Genomic DNA, 17,293 nt, shown 5'->3' with positions numbered 1-17,293 from the left:
TAGCTGGCTCCCATTACGTACATTCAAGACACAGGTCCTGAGTTTTAATCCTCATGAATAAAACAAAAAGAAATCCCTAAGGTCATAATAAAATTTCATATTATATAATGGTTGTCTTTAAGTTTATTTCATTTTCGTAACAAGCATTTTTTAAGCAAGCAAACGTTACTATTATTATGTTTCAATTCAGTTACGTTTTAAATGTTGTATATATATACAAGTTCAACAAACTATATATAATCTACACATTAAGAACTTAATAATTGCTTAAGTTATAGATTATGCAACAGTACATGTTTCGAACAGATTGCATTAACTATCCCAAAACAAATATATAACACTTCTAAAAAGATTAATACACAAAGTAGTACATGTTATTTAAAAGTACGAAGTACATAATAATTTCTACAAATGTTACTTTTTACAATCACAACCAATGATATTATAATCTTTAAACGAAACGGAGAAATTCATATTCAGTTTTAAGCGAAATAAATTATAAACTTAGTTTTGTTTTGAAGATATATCTTATAAAATATATTTAGTATTACAGCAAAGAAAGAAAAAAGGTAATGTCTTCCGTAAACCGTGTCGAGAGGCGGGGTGCGGTGAGGCGGCCTGAAATGTGTAACTCAGTGACAGTTGAGAGCGGTGGCGCGCGAGACACCGCGGCCGGACACTATTTCCCGCGTGAAAATCATTTTCCCGCGCGAGAACCATTTTCCCGCGGCCACAGTGCCACCACGTGAGCGCAGTGTCACGACGTCCGTCTGCGGGACACGCCGCGCCATCCCACCCATCCTACATCCCGCCCGCCCAAACGCGCGCGCCCCAAGTATTCAATTCAAAACTTTTTAACTGTTTTGTGTCATCGATTTGTCATTACGGCGACGGGCTCGGCGATGCGGTCTAAGGCAGTCGCGAGGCGCCTTCATTCTCAAGGTAAGATTATAATACAAGACCCAACTAAAGATATGCCCTAAACAAACCTAAATAGGACAGAATACAGAGATTTTTGTCTGCTATATAAAACATCTATTTAACTATGTGTATGATATTTGTTTACACGAACATTTTTACGCTAACAACACAACATAAAACTGGTTACTTTTGAACAATTTATTAATTATAAGTTATGATCAAGATTGTTCTAAAACATAAAGCAAAGGAAATAATATAGAATACACGTTATTAATAATAAAAACTAATTTTATTCTGCTATATATACAGGGCCTTAGACCACTTGCTTCTGCGCGTTCGTTCGCTACAACTATCACAGTGTAGTTACAGAGTTCTAATGCTGGAAAGCCACTTTTATAAACAATGTATTAGACAAAGCATCATCTTGTGTATATCAATTCATTAAATGCAATATAATTTTATAAGTGGATATACTACTCGCCATAATACCTATAATACAAGTATAGTGAGAGAAGGAAAGTTGTGTAGGTATCAATAGAATGATGCGCAGATAGTGCTTCGCTATTGGCCAACGACTCCCCGCCTGACAAGATAGCAGCGGGCATCCTCGTTTCGCGATTCCACAGTAATCGACCATATGTACAAGCAATAAGGTGTAGTTTTGATTGTATAGCACCAGAGAGGGACGATCCCTCTAATGTCATTTGTCATTGGATGAGCACGCGGGCTTTTCATTGTTTATATATACTATATACTGTTTAGATTCTGCTCTGTTTTCAGATAAATTTTAATTTATGCAGTTGATAGTTCCAGTCCGTAATAAACTAGATGTTAGTGACTTTACTACAAGAATTTATTAACGTAAATTTTTAACACGTTTTTTCAGTTCTACTTATAAAAATATAAATAATAGTTTTCTAGTAATTTAAATAAATTTTTGATACCTTTTTGAAAGCAAGCGGCTGATGGTCTTGTGTAAATCTAAATTCATGTATATTTTATGCGCAATTTACACTGCAAAGGAAAACATAACAGCAAGGACATACTCTGTGACCCGGCTAAAGATATATAAAGCATCTTCTATGTAACCTATTTCAAAGGATTTTATATAAATTAAATGTTCTGGCGTCGTATACACAGCGCAATATCAATTTTACGACACATTTTATTGTTGAAATCTAAGTGAAAATATATCTGTGGTATGAAATGTTTTATAGCTGTACAGTACATACAGTATTTTTATATAACTATTTCTGGATACTTAATTACTTCTTGTTCAATGTATCTAATAACAGCTAGTCGTTATGACTAAAATAACGGACTCTTTTGATAATCTACGACTGCAATTACCATTAGTAGCTTATTAAAACTAGGAGTTCGTCCCACCAAAATTCCAACAACAAATTCAATATTCGTAATAATTCAACGGCATAACGTTAAAATATATTCAAGTTTTATTTTCGTGTTACCTCCATTTTTTTACAAATAAAAAAGTGTTAAGATAGTTTTATTGTGTATCCTAATTTATCTCACTTACTCTAATAATAAAATAAATAATGAAAGTCCGCATTGTGACATTTATTTACAATTATTGCTTACAAACGGACATTTAATACAAAAAAATTAACATTTAATACTAATCATAGAATCCCTTTTCATTAAGTTTTTAACTCTATTGTTTAAGTTTCAGTTTCTTTCCTCTTGACCTAATGAAGTAAATTTTTATTCACCGCGTTCAACTTTAACTTCAGTATTGTGGGTCAGGTTGTGCACTAGCTGTACATAATTGTAATGATTACGAATTTGACTGTAGACCTTATTTGGAAATCTCAAAGAATATAATGAGCACTGTCCAAAGCGTCGCATACATACAAACATACAGGAGAAATCGTTTGACAGCTCTGGAATATAGGCCTACGGTTGTCTCTGTAAAAAGGTATCTTAAGTTCCGTCGACCACAACAATCCTACTTTTGACATTTCGCATTCGTCAACGCCAAACGAACGTTTAGATCATGCCTGAGGCACGCCGTCGACTTTTTGGGTCTAATGCAAGCCGATTTCCTCACGATGTTTTCCTTCACCGATCGAGCTAATGTTAAATGCGCACATAGAAAGAAAATCCATTGGTGCACACTCTGGGATCGAACCTACGCCTTCGGGGATGAGAGTCGCACGCTGAAGCCACTAGGCCAACACTGCTCGTGGTTAAGATGACTATGGTTGATGCTATTTCAGTAGCAAGAAATATCCATTCCTGTTCCCTCAGGGCTGAGAATTAATTACAAGCCTTTCTAGTATAGGTCTCTCCACAAGAAGTCCGTATGCAAAGCAGCATTCTATTTCAAAATATTTGAAAATAAAATCCTGCGATATTTATAAATTTAACTCAAAACATACAATAAAATTCCGTGCACGTCTTTACGACCGCCATAAAACTGGCCATATCATCTGAGTGTCGTGAAATTTGATTCTGTCCCTTGTGATTGCCATTTCAGTAAATGGTCACCTTGCACAAGTGTGTGGAAGGGTTCTTTTAACGTATAAGACAAAACACGCATTCATTTGCAAACGTATGGAATACTTATACGCAATACTGAAGTCTAAAGCGCAAATAGAAACTCCTAAGACAGGAAATAATAAACGTAAAACGTCAAATCCAAGTTCCAGTTCTCTGGACAATGCTGATCTTCCGAAAATAACCAGAACAATATTCAATAACCCGATGTTTTCCAAGAATAGAAGTCGTAAAGCCGGCAGACATACCTATGGATCCTCGAATCACAATAACGCTGGAACTCAGCAGAATCCATAATCTTATTTTTGTACCGCACCACGAAGCGTGATTTTCGCAATTACGCGAGCGGTGACGATGCACACGAATAACCTCTCAACAGCTCCAATTTTAGTGGCGATTATCCTTTGCCGGTGCTCGCTGAAAATAAACACTTCTTGTCTGTACACGTGCGAATGTAGACTTTATCTCGGAGACGGAGTTGGCCGGGAGAGGTTTTCGAGCGCTTAAAAGCGGACTCTCTGCGTTCGGAAGAGGGTAGAGTCTTCGTCGCAGTTGTCGCGAGGCGATATCCATTGTGTTCCCTCCTATAATTTTATCGAAGCTGATTTACGATCGATTGTTCGGCCGGTGGACAGCGGCGTTCGTGGTGTGCGTGCGTGCGCGCATGTGCGTGTGGTGCGTGCTTCACCGGCACTAACTTACCTGCAGATGGTGATCGGGTAATGACGATTTTGCCACACAACGCCGTCGTAAATTAACTTTAAGCTTTTAGCTTTATTAGTGTTGAAGAATGTCCTGTGAGCTAACAATATTAGTATGAAGAACAATTTGCATTATTTGATTTCATACAATGATGTTTATACAAGGAAATTGTTTTCCGGCACAACTGAGTTACGGTTTCAAATGGCACATACCTTAAGGTGCAATCGATAAGAGCTGAATAGGTAACTTAAAACATAGAATTCCGCAGTTGACAGGCGTTTATAAACAGTTTTATGAGATTTTTGCTCCACAAATGCAAACAAAACTTCGTTGTACACTAGTTAAAATAATTTTATTATGGGTGATATTGGGTGCTAAGGTATTCCAGATTGAAGGCTATTATTGTATAAGCATTAATTATATTTATCACAATATAATATTTATTAATAAATAATATGTGAATCGCTAAAAATTATATTCATAAATGGGATGACAATTAGAACTATTTCTCATTGTTCTAAGCTTTCTGAAATTGGTTTTAAATTACGTCACTGAGTTTGATAATGATTAATCTGTTATTAGAGGTATGAAAATTCTAGGTACGGTTAAACTATTGTACTATGTGTCTTTAATTATTGTCCGCCGTGCTACAACTGAGCGTTTCTCAAGGAAGGTTTTGCCACCCACTTTTGAGCCTTCTGGCAAAGCCCGTCTGCCTCCTATTAGAAAAAAAATTATGTACCAGCCACAGAAGCAAGTAATCCCAAGTATATGAAAACAATTTATTGAAGGTTGATTGCGCCGTAATAATGTGTTAAAAGAATAAAGTTTAATCAAGCGTCGTCGAGTGACACTTTATTAATTAAAAGACAGTTACGGGGTCATGTGGGTGAGAGCTATAATTACTGAGAAAATGAGGTCGCCTCAACCTCACAGGGTTTCTGCGATTTTCAATTACATAACCTAAGAAAATAATTATTTATTTGCAGACTTTGATTTAATAATTTTCGCTTGTTAGCGATAAAGCCTTCATGAAATGAGCGTACCAAATATTCTATCATCTTTACAATTTTTTAGTCAATGGCAGCATACTATATGTCTTCTAGGTATTTATATGGCGAAAACCTAAGCCGTTAGTTTTCTAAGAACAAAGTTATATAAACGTCAACGAGAATGAAGACATTAATTTTTGTCCAAGAGGAAACAGTTATATGTAAAAAACGTTTATATATAACTGTTCGGTTAAAAAAGTTTAGAATACCATAAGTTTATTTATGTTTTATTATTAAATCACAAAGATTCTTTAACAAAGCAAATGATAGCATACATTTGTGTTGTAAGCATTTGTTTTGTAAAAAAATTCTACATATGGAGCTAATATTTATATTTTAGATTGCTTTTTTCAAATAATTTGTTAACATGATGTACATTAATGAATGAGAAAATAAAGTATCTTTGAAATGAATATTTATTCACATAAAGAAATAGCGCGCTATGGACATAATGGAAATTTCTTAATAGCAAAACGGTGATCTCAGCAAGATATGTTATCTGTGACTCATAAACCAATGTTTCATGCTTCAGATAAACGCATAAGCTACCGTATTTTCCTTTGTACGAGATTATATGAAAGTAGGGCATATAGGTGAGCCACTATCGGCATATAAGAATACTGAAACACATATTTGTTACCTAGGAATTAAAGTCATTAGTGAAGTATGCGGAATTTTGGAAAATTCTCATCCAATCACCTTTGTCCTTGGACTCCTCCGTTAATATAAAATGCGAACTTTTTTTACATAGTAATATACATAATGCAGTGTATATAAATACTAAGCTTCTCGTCTCGCATAGATGTATTCTGTTATGTGGTAAATATCGAAACTTTTTCTAGGCTTTGCCGCTAAAATCAGTCCAGTTTCAGTAACATACAAAAAAATTCTCATCCATTACGTAATACAAAATTCAAACTACAAATAAGCATATTAAGAGTTGACTCTGTGTAGGTAAAAAAGGCCGTTAAAAACAAAGCAGCTGGAGACAACCTATCGTTTCAATGACAGTAGTACATTTCCAGTGGTTCAAATCAATATACCAAAAAGGTTCTTTCGGACCTTGACATTAAACGATCCGTCCTAAGTGTGACCCCCTGCAGTCAGATCGACTCGCGAATTACCTCCATTGGTATATTCACTATACGAAAATGAAAATAGCATATTATCAGCAATGCGTTGGACATTTGGTCAAAGATTGGTTGAAGGTCAACGAAAATATATTACCAGTAGATTTTGGGATTGCCTATGTATGTAATCATTTAATATATATCTCGTTACAGTTAATATACAATATGAATTTCAAATAAATAATTGATAACGATATTGATTAGTATCATTAACATTGTTTTTAACATTCCAAGATTTACGAGTACCTATATCTAATAGATCTATAGATTTATAGATGTGATTCCTATTACAGTAATACAGTACAATTAAAATAATTCAAAAAAAGAAAGGCGGCCTCATCCTTTTTTAGCGATCTCTTACATACATACATACATCTCTACAGCTTTATAACATAGTATGACGCGGTAAATGTAAAACATTACAGTAAACTGTTTTTTTTTATCACAAAGTACATTTGTACATATACGTTATACAGACACGTATAAAATTATTTTTTTTATTGCTACGTGAGTATAAATTTCATTAAATCAAAACTTTTTTGAACAAAGTTGTGACGTTTATTTTATTTTATTTATATTACCATGCCTTTACCTCTAAGGGGTAGGCAGAGACCACGTATCTCCACTTGTAACAATCCTGACATACCTCATCCACTTTCATTACATATTCACTTTGCATAGGTACATGTCCCATCTCTAGTACCGCCTGGATTTGGTCCAGACAAGGCCTATCAAAAGAGATCTCACCATCCAGGGTACCCTTGTACCTCATCCTACTTGTCATCACCGTTCATCTATCCGTTCCAAATGATCAAATCTCCCAAGCATTCCCTTTCGTATGCGTTTCGCTGCGTCCTTTTAACCCACACTGCAGCATCTTTGCATTACACATTACGCAATTTTACACCGCACATACTCAACGATCTCATTTCTTTACAGTTATTGTACTTTCATTTTTCCACACCCAAACATTTTCGGTTTACCGTTCTATACTATCTCGCAGCTTCTACCGCGTTGATTTGGTGTTAAGATAAGTAATCAAATAAATTTAAACCGAGCTAATGTCTTGTTGTAAAAAAACATGACATATACGTTAATATAGGTATATCTTTAGGTTATTGTCCAGTGCGCGTAATACGATGTTATCTGTTGACGTCGCCTGCTTTGATAATGGCTACAAGACACGAACTTTATTAAAGCTTGCTAGTTTATGGCAATTTTCTTCATATTAAGGAATATTAAGTAGTATAAATGTATTTTGAAATTATACAATCTATGGGAAACAACAAAACGCTTCATTACGGGGTTTGAAGGAGCAAGAAAAATTAAAATTAACATATAAATGCAAAGATATGCTTGCCCCTAAAACCTTGCATGGAATATACACATATGTCCTACAACACAAATTAATAGAATAATTCAAGAAAATTGGAATTTAGACACGATTCGATCTCATCAATAAGTGTAGTGGAATATCAAGATGAAGGTCATCCATCAGTGGACAAAGCCACTCGCCCCATCTATCACTGATAAGGCTGATAACAGTGAGAAACGATCTTCTATTGTCAACTTGAAACTAGTCTGTGCACGTCGCAAACAAGGAAAGTGGAAGTGTGTTATTGATTTAGGAATTGATTGTTTGATCTGTGACGTTTTTCATTAGATAAGTTCCAGTTTATAAGTTTTGAATACATTCCTAATTTGAATCTCAACTAAGGTGGATTTTTAAAATTAGAATTTTTAATTTCTTTATTGGTTCTTTAATCTGTGGTGGTTTTCATTAGGTAAGTTTTGTATAATACTCGTAATTTGTATATTTTAAATTATTAGTTTTTAATATATTCCTTTTTTGAATCTTGATATTTTAAATTAAGATTGCCTTGTTCTGTGGTGTTTTCCATTTTCAATTGTGGTTTATATGACATTCTTAAAAGATTCTAAATTGAATTTATTACTGTACTTTGCAAGTAGATACATATTTATATTGTGTATATGGTCTGTCTTAACAACTACGATATCATAAAATTACAGATAAATAATCTTCTTTCACATTAGAATTTTGAAAAAATACAATATGTATTCGAAAATCCCTTTAAACAAACAAATAAACGTGTCACCCGATGTCTTCGAAATAATAGTGACATGGGAGAGTTAAAACCTCACAATTGATGGAGCCTAATCCAACGTAGACAAAATAATCGCTTATTTTTACTAGCAGCCAGACCAAACATTTCTTATTATAAAAAAGTCACGAGCGGATCAAATTTAAATGATACCAGTAATTCAAGACTTCGTCGTTAATATTTTTTAGCTAGTCACAGTCAGAAATGGATTGAAATGTTAATGAAGGCATCGCAAGCAAAAAATACTAGAAGAACTATGATGAAGAATTGTCATTATAATTTTTTATTTAAATTTTTTGTAATATTTATGTTCATCATATTTGTCATGTATTGTAGAATAGATACTGTATTACTATTAATAGTATGCATTATATATGTGGTGAACTGAAACAAACAAACAGTGAAATAAAAATCGATTTCGAAAAACTTAACTAAATAAGGTGAAAAATGAAATGATGGTTTTCAAAGTAAAGCTACAATACTCCGAAAAGAATCCAAAAATATCCCCAAGCAGGCGTTTGATTGGAACCCGCAAAATCCTGGCCTAGCAAACCTAGCGTACAGTTGTAGATGAGGCAAAGGTAGCTTTTAAGACTTGCTAGGTGAAATACGAAGCTCAAGAAGCAACACTAGGGAGATTAACTGGACGCCCTCTGCCCCATCTAGGGATTATAGGACCTTAAGTCAAACCAGCCTATTTATTGACGAATTTTACATAAATGGAATTTGTATCAGTGACGTATGGCGTCTCAAAGTTATGGGACATGAAGGGATTTCCTTAAATATCGTAGATGGGGTATCTCACTGAAATACTGCCCTTCAAGTCCCAATACTTTGGTACACCCTATACATAGTACTTATGAGTAAAACTCAAAGAAAGACCACACAATTAAGGTTATCTGGCCTTTTCGTAGCGATAAGCCCAAAAATTGCGTACAGAAGCGTAAAATATTAAGGACTGTATATAATCATGCTAGAGCCGAGTTCACAACGTTTAGCCCTCACGCAACAGATTCTACTGATAATTAATATTTCGTTAAATATTTATAAATATTCATCAGATTAAGTCCATGGCTCTGGTCTTCTAATGCTTTACAAATTATGTATATAGGTCAACAGATCTGTACAGGAACAGATTTCAGATTTTTATATCGAAATTTCAGTTATTTTTAAGCACTAAGTATAAAATATATAAATCTATTTATACATATTTAATGTTTCCGTTTCAAATAAAAAATAACTTCGAAACTGGTATTGAACATGATTGAAACGTTTATTAACTTCTACATAATAAAATGGGAAAGACGCTATTTTGGGCAATTTACAGCTTACACTAGCTTTTCTTAGATAAATAAGTCAAAAACAGCTATTTGAATATTATGCATATGTATCAACTCTTGCACTTGGCCTCAGATTGCCTTTAATAGGTGATCAGCATCATCTTACGCATTTTGGTACGTTGATTTTCAAGTTCAACGCCTATGAACCTATGAATTAAAAAAAAAAAAAACTATGAATCATAAGCTTGCTTTATCTTGACCAATTTTTATATTTGGGATTTGTCCGTTTGTATCCAATTAAAACAACAAACAAATGAACGAACTATTGAGAGCATCGTAAACAGTAATTGGTGGTAAAACGAGTAATTGGACGGTTATCGGCGCACACGCACTAATTAAACAAATCCTATATACGATATCTCAAATGCTCTATTTACGGCAAGCATGAATTTTATATGACAATTTGTTTCGTTTAACGGAACTTTTCATAACGAATTTACGAATTTTGGTTCCAATTGAAAGTCTTAAATTTACTTTCCTATTTCCAATTAGAACTTTTTTTAATTTCCAATCATGATATCAGATCTGGTAGGGAATAGAAAGAACTAGCGATCCAGCACTTGCCATTCATGTCCTCAACTGGAAATGTTAGGATAATGTAGTTCCAATGGTGAAAGATTCCGTCCAGTATTTTAGTTAAACAAAAGAAGTTCTCTTTGTATTAGTGATATATAAATTATTCATAAAATCTAAACTAGCCTAACCGGAGTCTCTTTCTGCCAACTGTCAAAATATTGTATGCAGAGACAGATGGTATCTTATAACGTATAAAATGGAGAGCGCTCTGAAGAACTGTTTGGACTACCTGCTTATCATGAGACGTAGAGACAGAATGCAAAATTCCTTTCCACCTGCTTGACAACACAGCAATTTTTAAACTCTTTCTGTTTTAACGCAGTTTTCAAGTTTCTACCATTTCAAAGGTCAGAAACTCGCAAAAAAGCAAGTGTCCATGCGATTTGCACTTTATTCAAAGTAAAGCCCGTTTGCTGGCGTTGTGTCTCGTAAAAAAATCAGTTCTTTATATAAAACTGTTTAACAGAACTGATTTATTTCTTAGAGAAATATTCCTTCTAAGTTCACCCTATAAGACATTACGTTGTATATAGGTTAAGTTTTTGATAAGCTTATAAGTGCTTAAGCCAAGTCACGTCAATTAACGTTAACTAGCTTCGTGACTTTTGACTTATGGCCGATCTTCGATGCGTGGTGGGCCGACGATACCATCAAAACTCATGAAATGGGCGTACCATAATAAATAAGACTATGTCATGTTGGGTCAAAGATATTTTATTACACGTAATTATATTATAGTTGTTCACGCAATTTTAGTTGACGTCCCTGGCTTAAGGATCTAGCTTCTAGTTTATTATTTATTATTGCACCACATGGTCACGACGTGACCTTCAAAAATGTTGGTTTCAAGATAATGAGACGAATGTAATTGTAATTTTTAAGTTAAATAGAAGATTTTTTTTTTCGTATTTTTATTTCAATTTTAATTTTTAAGTTTAATATCAATATTTAATTTTGTTAAAAATTAAAATAATGAAAGTGTGAAAAATCCTCCTCAAATTTTTTCCAGTTGTGAAATCTGCTCTGTGGAAAATGTTTATCTGCCTGCTTCTCATTCGTTTTCCACTTAACACAAAAGCCATAGTCTAGTTGACTGATTGCAAGTTAAAATATAACTCAACACAAAAATTAAATTTTTTAAATCAAATTTCCTGTACTTTACCCTCTGTTGGTGTTTCTTCTTTTTATTGTCCCATATTAGGGTTGCCTGGAAGAAATCGCTTGTTAGCGATAAGGCCGCCTGTTGCCTAATAACTTATGTAACCTACTTACTTTTTGTTTTTTGTTTGTATAATTATGTGTATTATGGTATCAAAGTATAAATAAATAAAATTTCTCTGATTTCGTCGTTTCTAGTGAATTTATCTTAAATAAATTGCAATATTTTATAAATTGGTTTAATATTTAAAATTCAAGTAAAGTTTTCAATTATTTCCGAACCAAAACAAGGTTTATATAAAATCGTCTTAAAGCAGATAAGGATATAATATTTTGCAATTATATACTACTAAATAAAGATAGAAAATCGTAATTCGGGCCATGGAAAACTAAATTATTCTTATCTTCTTTGAAATGTACGATATTATGTATAATATCCGAAGCGATGTCGCAAAAAAACTCATTATTAGGACCATGAATGGTAGTTAGAAAGGCTTTGTTATTCGTCATATCATTTTCAAATATCTATTGTCTAACATGTTGGTAACATAACCATTGACCATGATTTGTAAAATATACACCAATATAACTACGATACACAATCCCGCTATATAAGTAATTAATCGTTAAGCGAAAGTAAAATGTTCTTTATTATACTAAATTTTCTCGTCTTAGAAACGTGTACACAAGAAAATCTTAACAGTCTTCATAAAGCCTCAGCTAGCATCAGAATACTGGGCGTTGACATACTAGATAATGTGTCACCATGTCCATAGTTCTACAACTAAGTGTTTCTAAAGGCAATTTTTGCCACTCACTGGTGTGGAACCAGCTACCTACTGAAGTATTTCGAAACCAATTCGACTTAGGATCCTTCAAGAAAAGAGCGTATTAATTCTTAAATGCAATGAGAATGTCCTTGGGCGGCAGTATGACTTAATCAGTTGAGTTTCCTGCCCATTTCGGCTTATTTATTTCTATTTATAACAAAAATATAATTGCCTATAAAGTAAAATAAATCTACGAGTTGGAGCTATAGTGGATTGTAGCTGGATTATTACAGGTCAAGGTAAAGAAGTACAAAGAAAACAACTCTTTAGGCGGTCGTTTTTAATTAAAATATTTTCTTGGATAAGACACAATACGGACGTTACACACAAAGGTTCACGTGAGTAAAGGTTGTTAAAGAAAAATTGCCGAGTTTTTAATAGTTGTGCTACTTAAATACAATTTAGTCGTGGCAATGTATATCGTGCAATTAACTTTCAATTTGCAATCTTGCGCAAACAAAGGGATATTGGGAACGCGAAATTTGCATCTTGTATTAGTGTGTTTTTCTATGTAGTTTTACTAATAATTCATGTAACAATAATCTTATTACACAAACGTAACTTTTGAATTTAATATTACTGATCGAAGTCCTCAGAAAACTTACAAATTAATGTTTTTTTTACAGCAGTGAGCGTAGGTTTTAAGCAGTGGGTTTACATTCTATTTATGTATCGTATACCACATTTTTTTATTACCAGCCAACACTTTGTAAATAGTCTAAAAAGTTTCAAATTCAGTTAACAAACTTGGATATCCGGATTAAAATAGCAGACGGAATTCCTAATTCAAATGATGTTACAACTATTAAACGTTATTACAGCTAAGTGGGCAATTTTGGAAGTATTCGAATTGAATTTTAAGTGGAGTAGACAGCACTGGCGGTATTATCGCTTATCTGTCGAGTAATTTCGTGCCATTTTCTTACCTTCCGTGTCGGAATGCGGAATTTTCTTCCCCCATTTACACTGGGAGTTAAGTGGATTATTCACTTCTTTTGTTTGGTGAATTGGACACTTAAACCGACAGTACATGAAACGTTTCGAGATATATTTCAGTATTTGCGTAAACCGAAGACAATTTTATGAGATTTTATTATTTAAATAAATTTGAGTAAATTTATTTATTTGATTATAGCAAAACCTTTTTTAGGTAGCTCTTGAGTTCATCAGATAGATATGCTTGGCTGAGATTTTATAATTTCTAAGGTATTCGTCAGTAGAACATGATTTTATATTTGTACCTACATTATTTTTGAATTCATACGTGGAATTGTTGCAACAGAGAATAGATATAATTATTTCCCAATTCCCAAAAGTTCCTAAAAATATAATAGTCATAGACATAGACAAAAATTTTATTAGTAACAAAACAGACGCACAGAAATACATAAAATAACAATAATAAAAAAATAAATAAAAAATAATAATAATAGAGACATACAATATTTTTAAAGAAAAAGGTTTAACTGTGTAATGCGTGTGTGCTGTGGTTGTAATTGGCCCTGACTCAGCATTATGCTGAGGACCATAATGCTGAGCTATTCCATCTGGTCATTCTGCCAGAGACCACAGCAGCTAGTTTGTTAATAATATCTCAATTTTTAAAGTCAGCTGCTTTATCGGAGAATCAGAACTCAACATGCTAAAATCCAGATAATTCTTTATCTCGTTTTACACTCATAGTATAGTATAGTTTGCCTCCGGAACTAAACAACGATACCTTTGCGCGCTACCGCTTACCGTGTCTGCGTAGGTCCTTTATCACGACGGGGTCTTTCTAGAGAGTCTGTTCCGCCTATTTTAATATTCCAATCTTATCCCATTCAAGATTCTTAAGGCTTTATTTGCACTTCGCATTTTTGATATAAATAAATATAGTTATCATAGTATATAATAGAATACTATATGGACAATCTATTACATTTTATCTTGTAACTGTAATATTTAATATCGAGTCATCTATCGTGATATTTTTTTATGTATGTAAAGCAACCTTTGCGTGAGTAGTACCAGGATATTTAAAGACGTTATTATAGCCTTTTCTAGAATTGAAAGAAAACATGGTTAACGTGTGGCTCATTAAGCTTCAAGCGTGTAGCGCCACCTATCATACATACGCCTGTCCGCCTCTTGGTCTTTGTTCAAACATGCAATAAGTATAAAACCATGTCTGTGGCTTAAGAAAGAGTCATAATAAATCAGAATAAAATTGAAAATCCCTTCAGGACATCGCAATACCACCGGGAATCAGCAATGTAATCTCTATTTGACTTAAGTATCTTCGTGTGTGCCAAATTTAGAAACACACAACAACTGTCAAAATATCGTTCATATTAAAAAGTGGATTTAAAACTCGGAACCCTGCGCGTAATCGTAATGGTTGAGATTCCGAATCGATATTAAACATACCCTTACATATAGTACATTAGCGGACATCTGGAATCTTAGAGTTCGATGGTATCGCGATGCTTTTCTTTACCGAATAATCATTCTGTATTGTATTTTCAGCTACAATGTTATGTATAAGGTAGTATGGGCGGCCAGTTTCATATACCATCGTTCCATTTGCTCCCTGTTTATACAAAAAGTATTAGTATATTCGCGTGTGTGCCCGCGTAAATCAGTGGATTGTCACTGTGCTCGACTTATAATTTTATTGTCGGCCCGACACGCCGACACGCGAGCCTCGATCACACGACATGTCCAGTCTTTTGTCCCGTTTCTTGTACGAAAATTATAGAATCTATTGTTGGTAATAAAAAATTGGTTTACTAACTTTATACATATCATCCTATTAGTGAAAACCGCATCGAACGACTTGTTTTTATTAACAGAATGTACACTTATGAACGTCAAAAAAGATATAATAAATGCTTCTAATTTTACATTTAGTTCCAGTTCTTAAATTAAGAACGTAGAACGGAAGAGAAGAACTGGCAATAAAATCTCCACCGCTCTTTTTAATTTTTCGGGTTAATACATAGGCTATCACACTCACAAATAAAGAGGCTTTCTATTTGTAACAAAGGCTTTTGTCACAATCCAGAGATTACACCTTACTACATCACAAACTTTATCTCGTTATTGGTCAGTTTTTAAAACAGTTTTACGTCAGATTAAAACCTAGATTGGTAGTCTAGACTGGCCTTTGCAAGTTAATTATGTTTAACCATCGTGGTTATTAAAGCAGGTGATTATAGTTAAGATATTAGTCACGTCAACGGTAGCAATAACCAAAAGCATCATGTCAAATATTAGTTATAGTAAATATAATTACATAAATTTTAACTCTTTGTGGTACTAATAAACTTCTGTTCTGGATTCACACATCTTTTGAAACATTTTATAAACTTAGTTTAACCCACTGGAATTTAACTATCCCAAATCGCGAACACTTTGTGTGTTCGCGATGACCTCCATCGGAAACTTATTTATTTATAAGTTCTAAATAAACACAATTATACAAGAAAATATGGAGTCACAAATATAACACAGACATATATTATATTAGAACAAAAGTAACCTAGCAAGGGAAAATAGCACATCGTCAATACGATTGACTGAGATAGCTGGAGCTCAACGAAAGCTCCATCATCATGTTTACACACCAAATTCAACTTCTTAACCACACGGGCCTAGTTAGAAGGTTGATAAGGAAAAACACCTTCGTTAGTGAAGTAGTGTTAGTGTACGTTGGAGTTTACTGCTAAACAGAGTACAGAAAACAGTGACCTTCTTAATATTTAAATTGTGTTTGGACACACAGACATTATAAGCTATAATGTCTTACTTCAGAGACAAAAAACTTGAGAATTTCGTGTTGATATTGTAATATGAAAAATTGCTTATTTTAATATAAACAAATTAATGGTCGCTTTTCCGTCTCCTATTAAGTTATTATTAGCTGAACCTCGAACTTCGTTTGGCCTTAATATGATAATACTAAGTCTACCTTTTAAATAACTACATATCAACATATGGAACATTTTGCTATGCTACCCATAGAGCCCAATTCGACTAAGGTGCCTTCAAGAAAAGAGCGTGCTAATTCTTAAAGGGCCGGCAAGGCACTTGCGAGCTTTCTGTGTTTCTGTGAGTGTCCATGGGCGGCGGTATCACTTAACATCAGATGTGCTTCCTATTCTTTGGTTTTATGGAATAAAAACCTAAGTTCTAAATAAAACAAGTCTTTTCTTCAGTTCAAGGGATAAATAAAAATAATCCTCGTATTGGGTCGTTCGTCTTCGAGTGTTGCGCTTAGCAACATATTTCGCGATTCAGTTTTATTACGTACGGTAGTGACTTCTGCGTGCGACTCTCACCCCTGAGGTCGTAGGTTCGATCCCCGTCTGTTGACGAATGGATTTTCTTTCTATGTGCGCATTTAACATTATCTCGAACGGTGAAGGAAAACATCGTGAGGAAACCGGCTTGCCTTAGACCCAAAAAGTCGACAGCATGCGTCAGGCACTGACTGATGAAGGCTGATCACCTAATTGCCTATTCGATTAACAAATGATCATGAAATATATATAGAAATCTGACCTATAAAGGTTGTAGCGCCATTGATTTATTTATTTTATTTTATGTATGGAAATATTCTTGCTTATAAGCAATTGGACATATTAAACTAAATATTTATATATAATATACAATATTTTATTGAAGTTATTCAACAAATTCACCATCTTCCAGTGACGTTACAAGGTTAAACGTTACTTTTAGATCTGGACCTCAGATTTGATCTCTTACGTGAGCATTTGTTTTTTTGTAATAGACAATTAGGTAGACCTCCGCCTGAAATACACTGAATATTATGGAAAAGACTCGCAAGGTGTAGCTTCACACTGCATAACTTTGTAGGTCTTATAAAATATATCGGAGTAGAAGCACCTCACCTAACATAAAGCAAAATTCGTTCAAACTTATAAAAACTTAAAGTAC

General features: G+C 33.8%; 1 protein-coding gene across 2 annotated transcripts in view; it reads left to right on the top strand.

Moving 5' to 3' along the window:
• The first annotated feature begins 652 nt into the window (after positions 1 to 652).
• The window catches only part of LOC123713422 (histone-lysine N-methyltransferase PRDM16-like), a 106,935-nt gene continuing 90,294 nt past the window's right edge, over positions 653 to 17,293 (top strand). For both annotated transcript variants that reach the window (XM_045667078.1, XM_045667077.1), the window contains exon 1: positions 653 to 942. In XM_045667078.1, coding sequence (XP_045523034.1) covers positions 903 to 942 — 40 coding nt within the window. In that variant the 5' untranslated portion in view covers positions 653 to 902. The remainder of the gene's footprint in view (positions 943 to 17,293) is intronic.

This window comes from Pieris brassicae, chromosome 8, assembly GCF_905147105.1.
Source record: "Pieris brassicae chromosome 8, ilPieBrab1.1, whole genome shotgun sequence".
In the NCBI taxonomy this organism is placed as follows: Eukaryota; Metazoa; Arthropoda; class Insecta; order Lepidoptera; family Pieridae; genus Pieris; species Pieris brassicae.
This window is presented reverse-complemented; position numbering and strand designations above follow the sequence as displayed.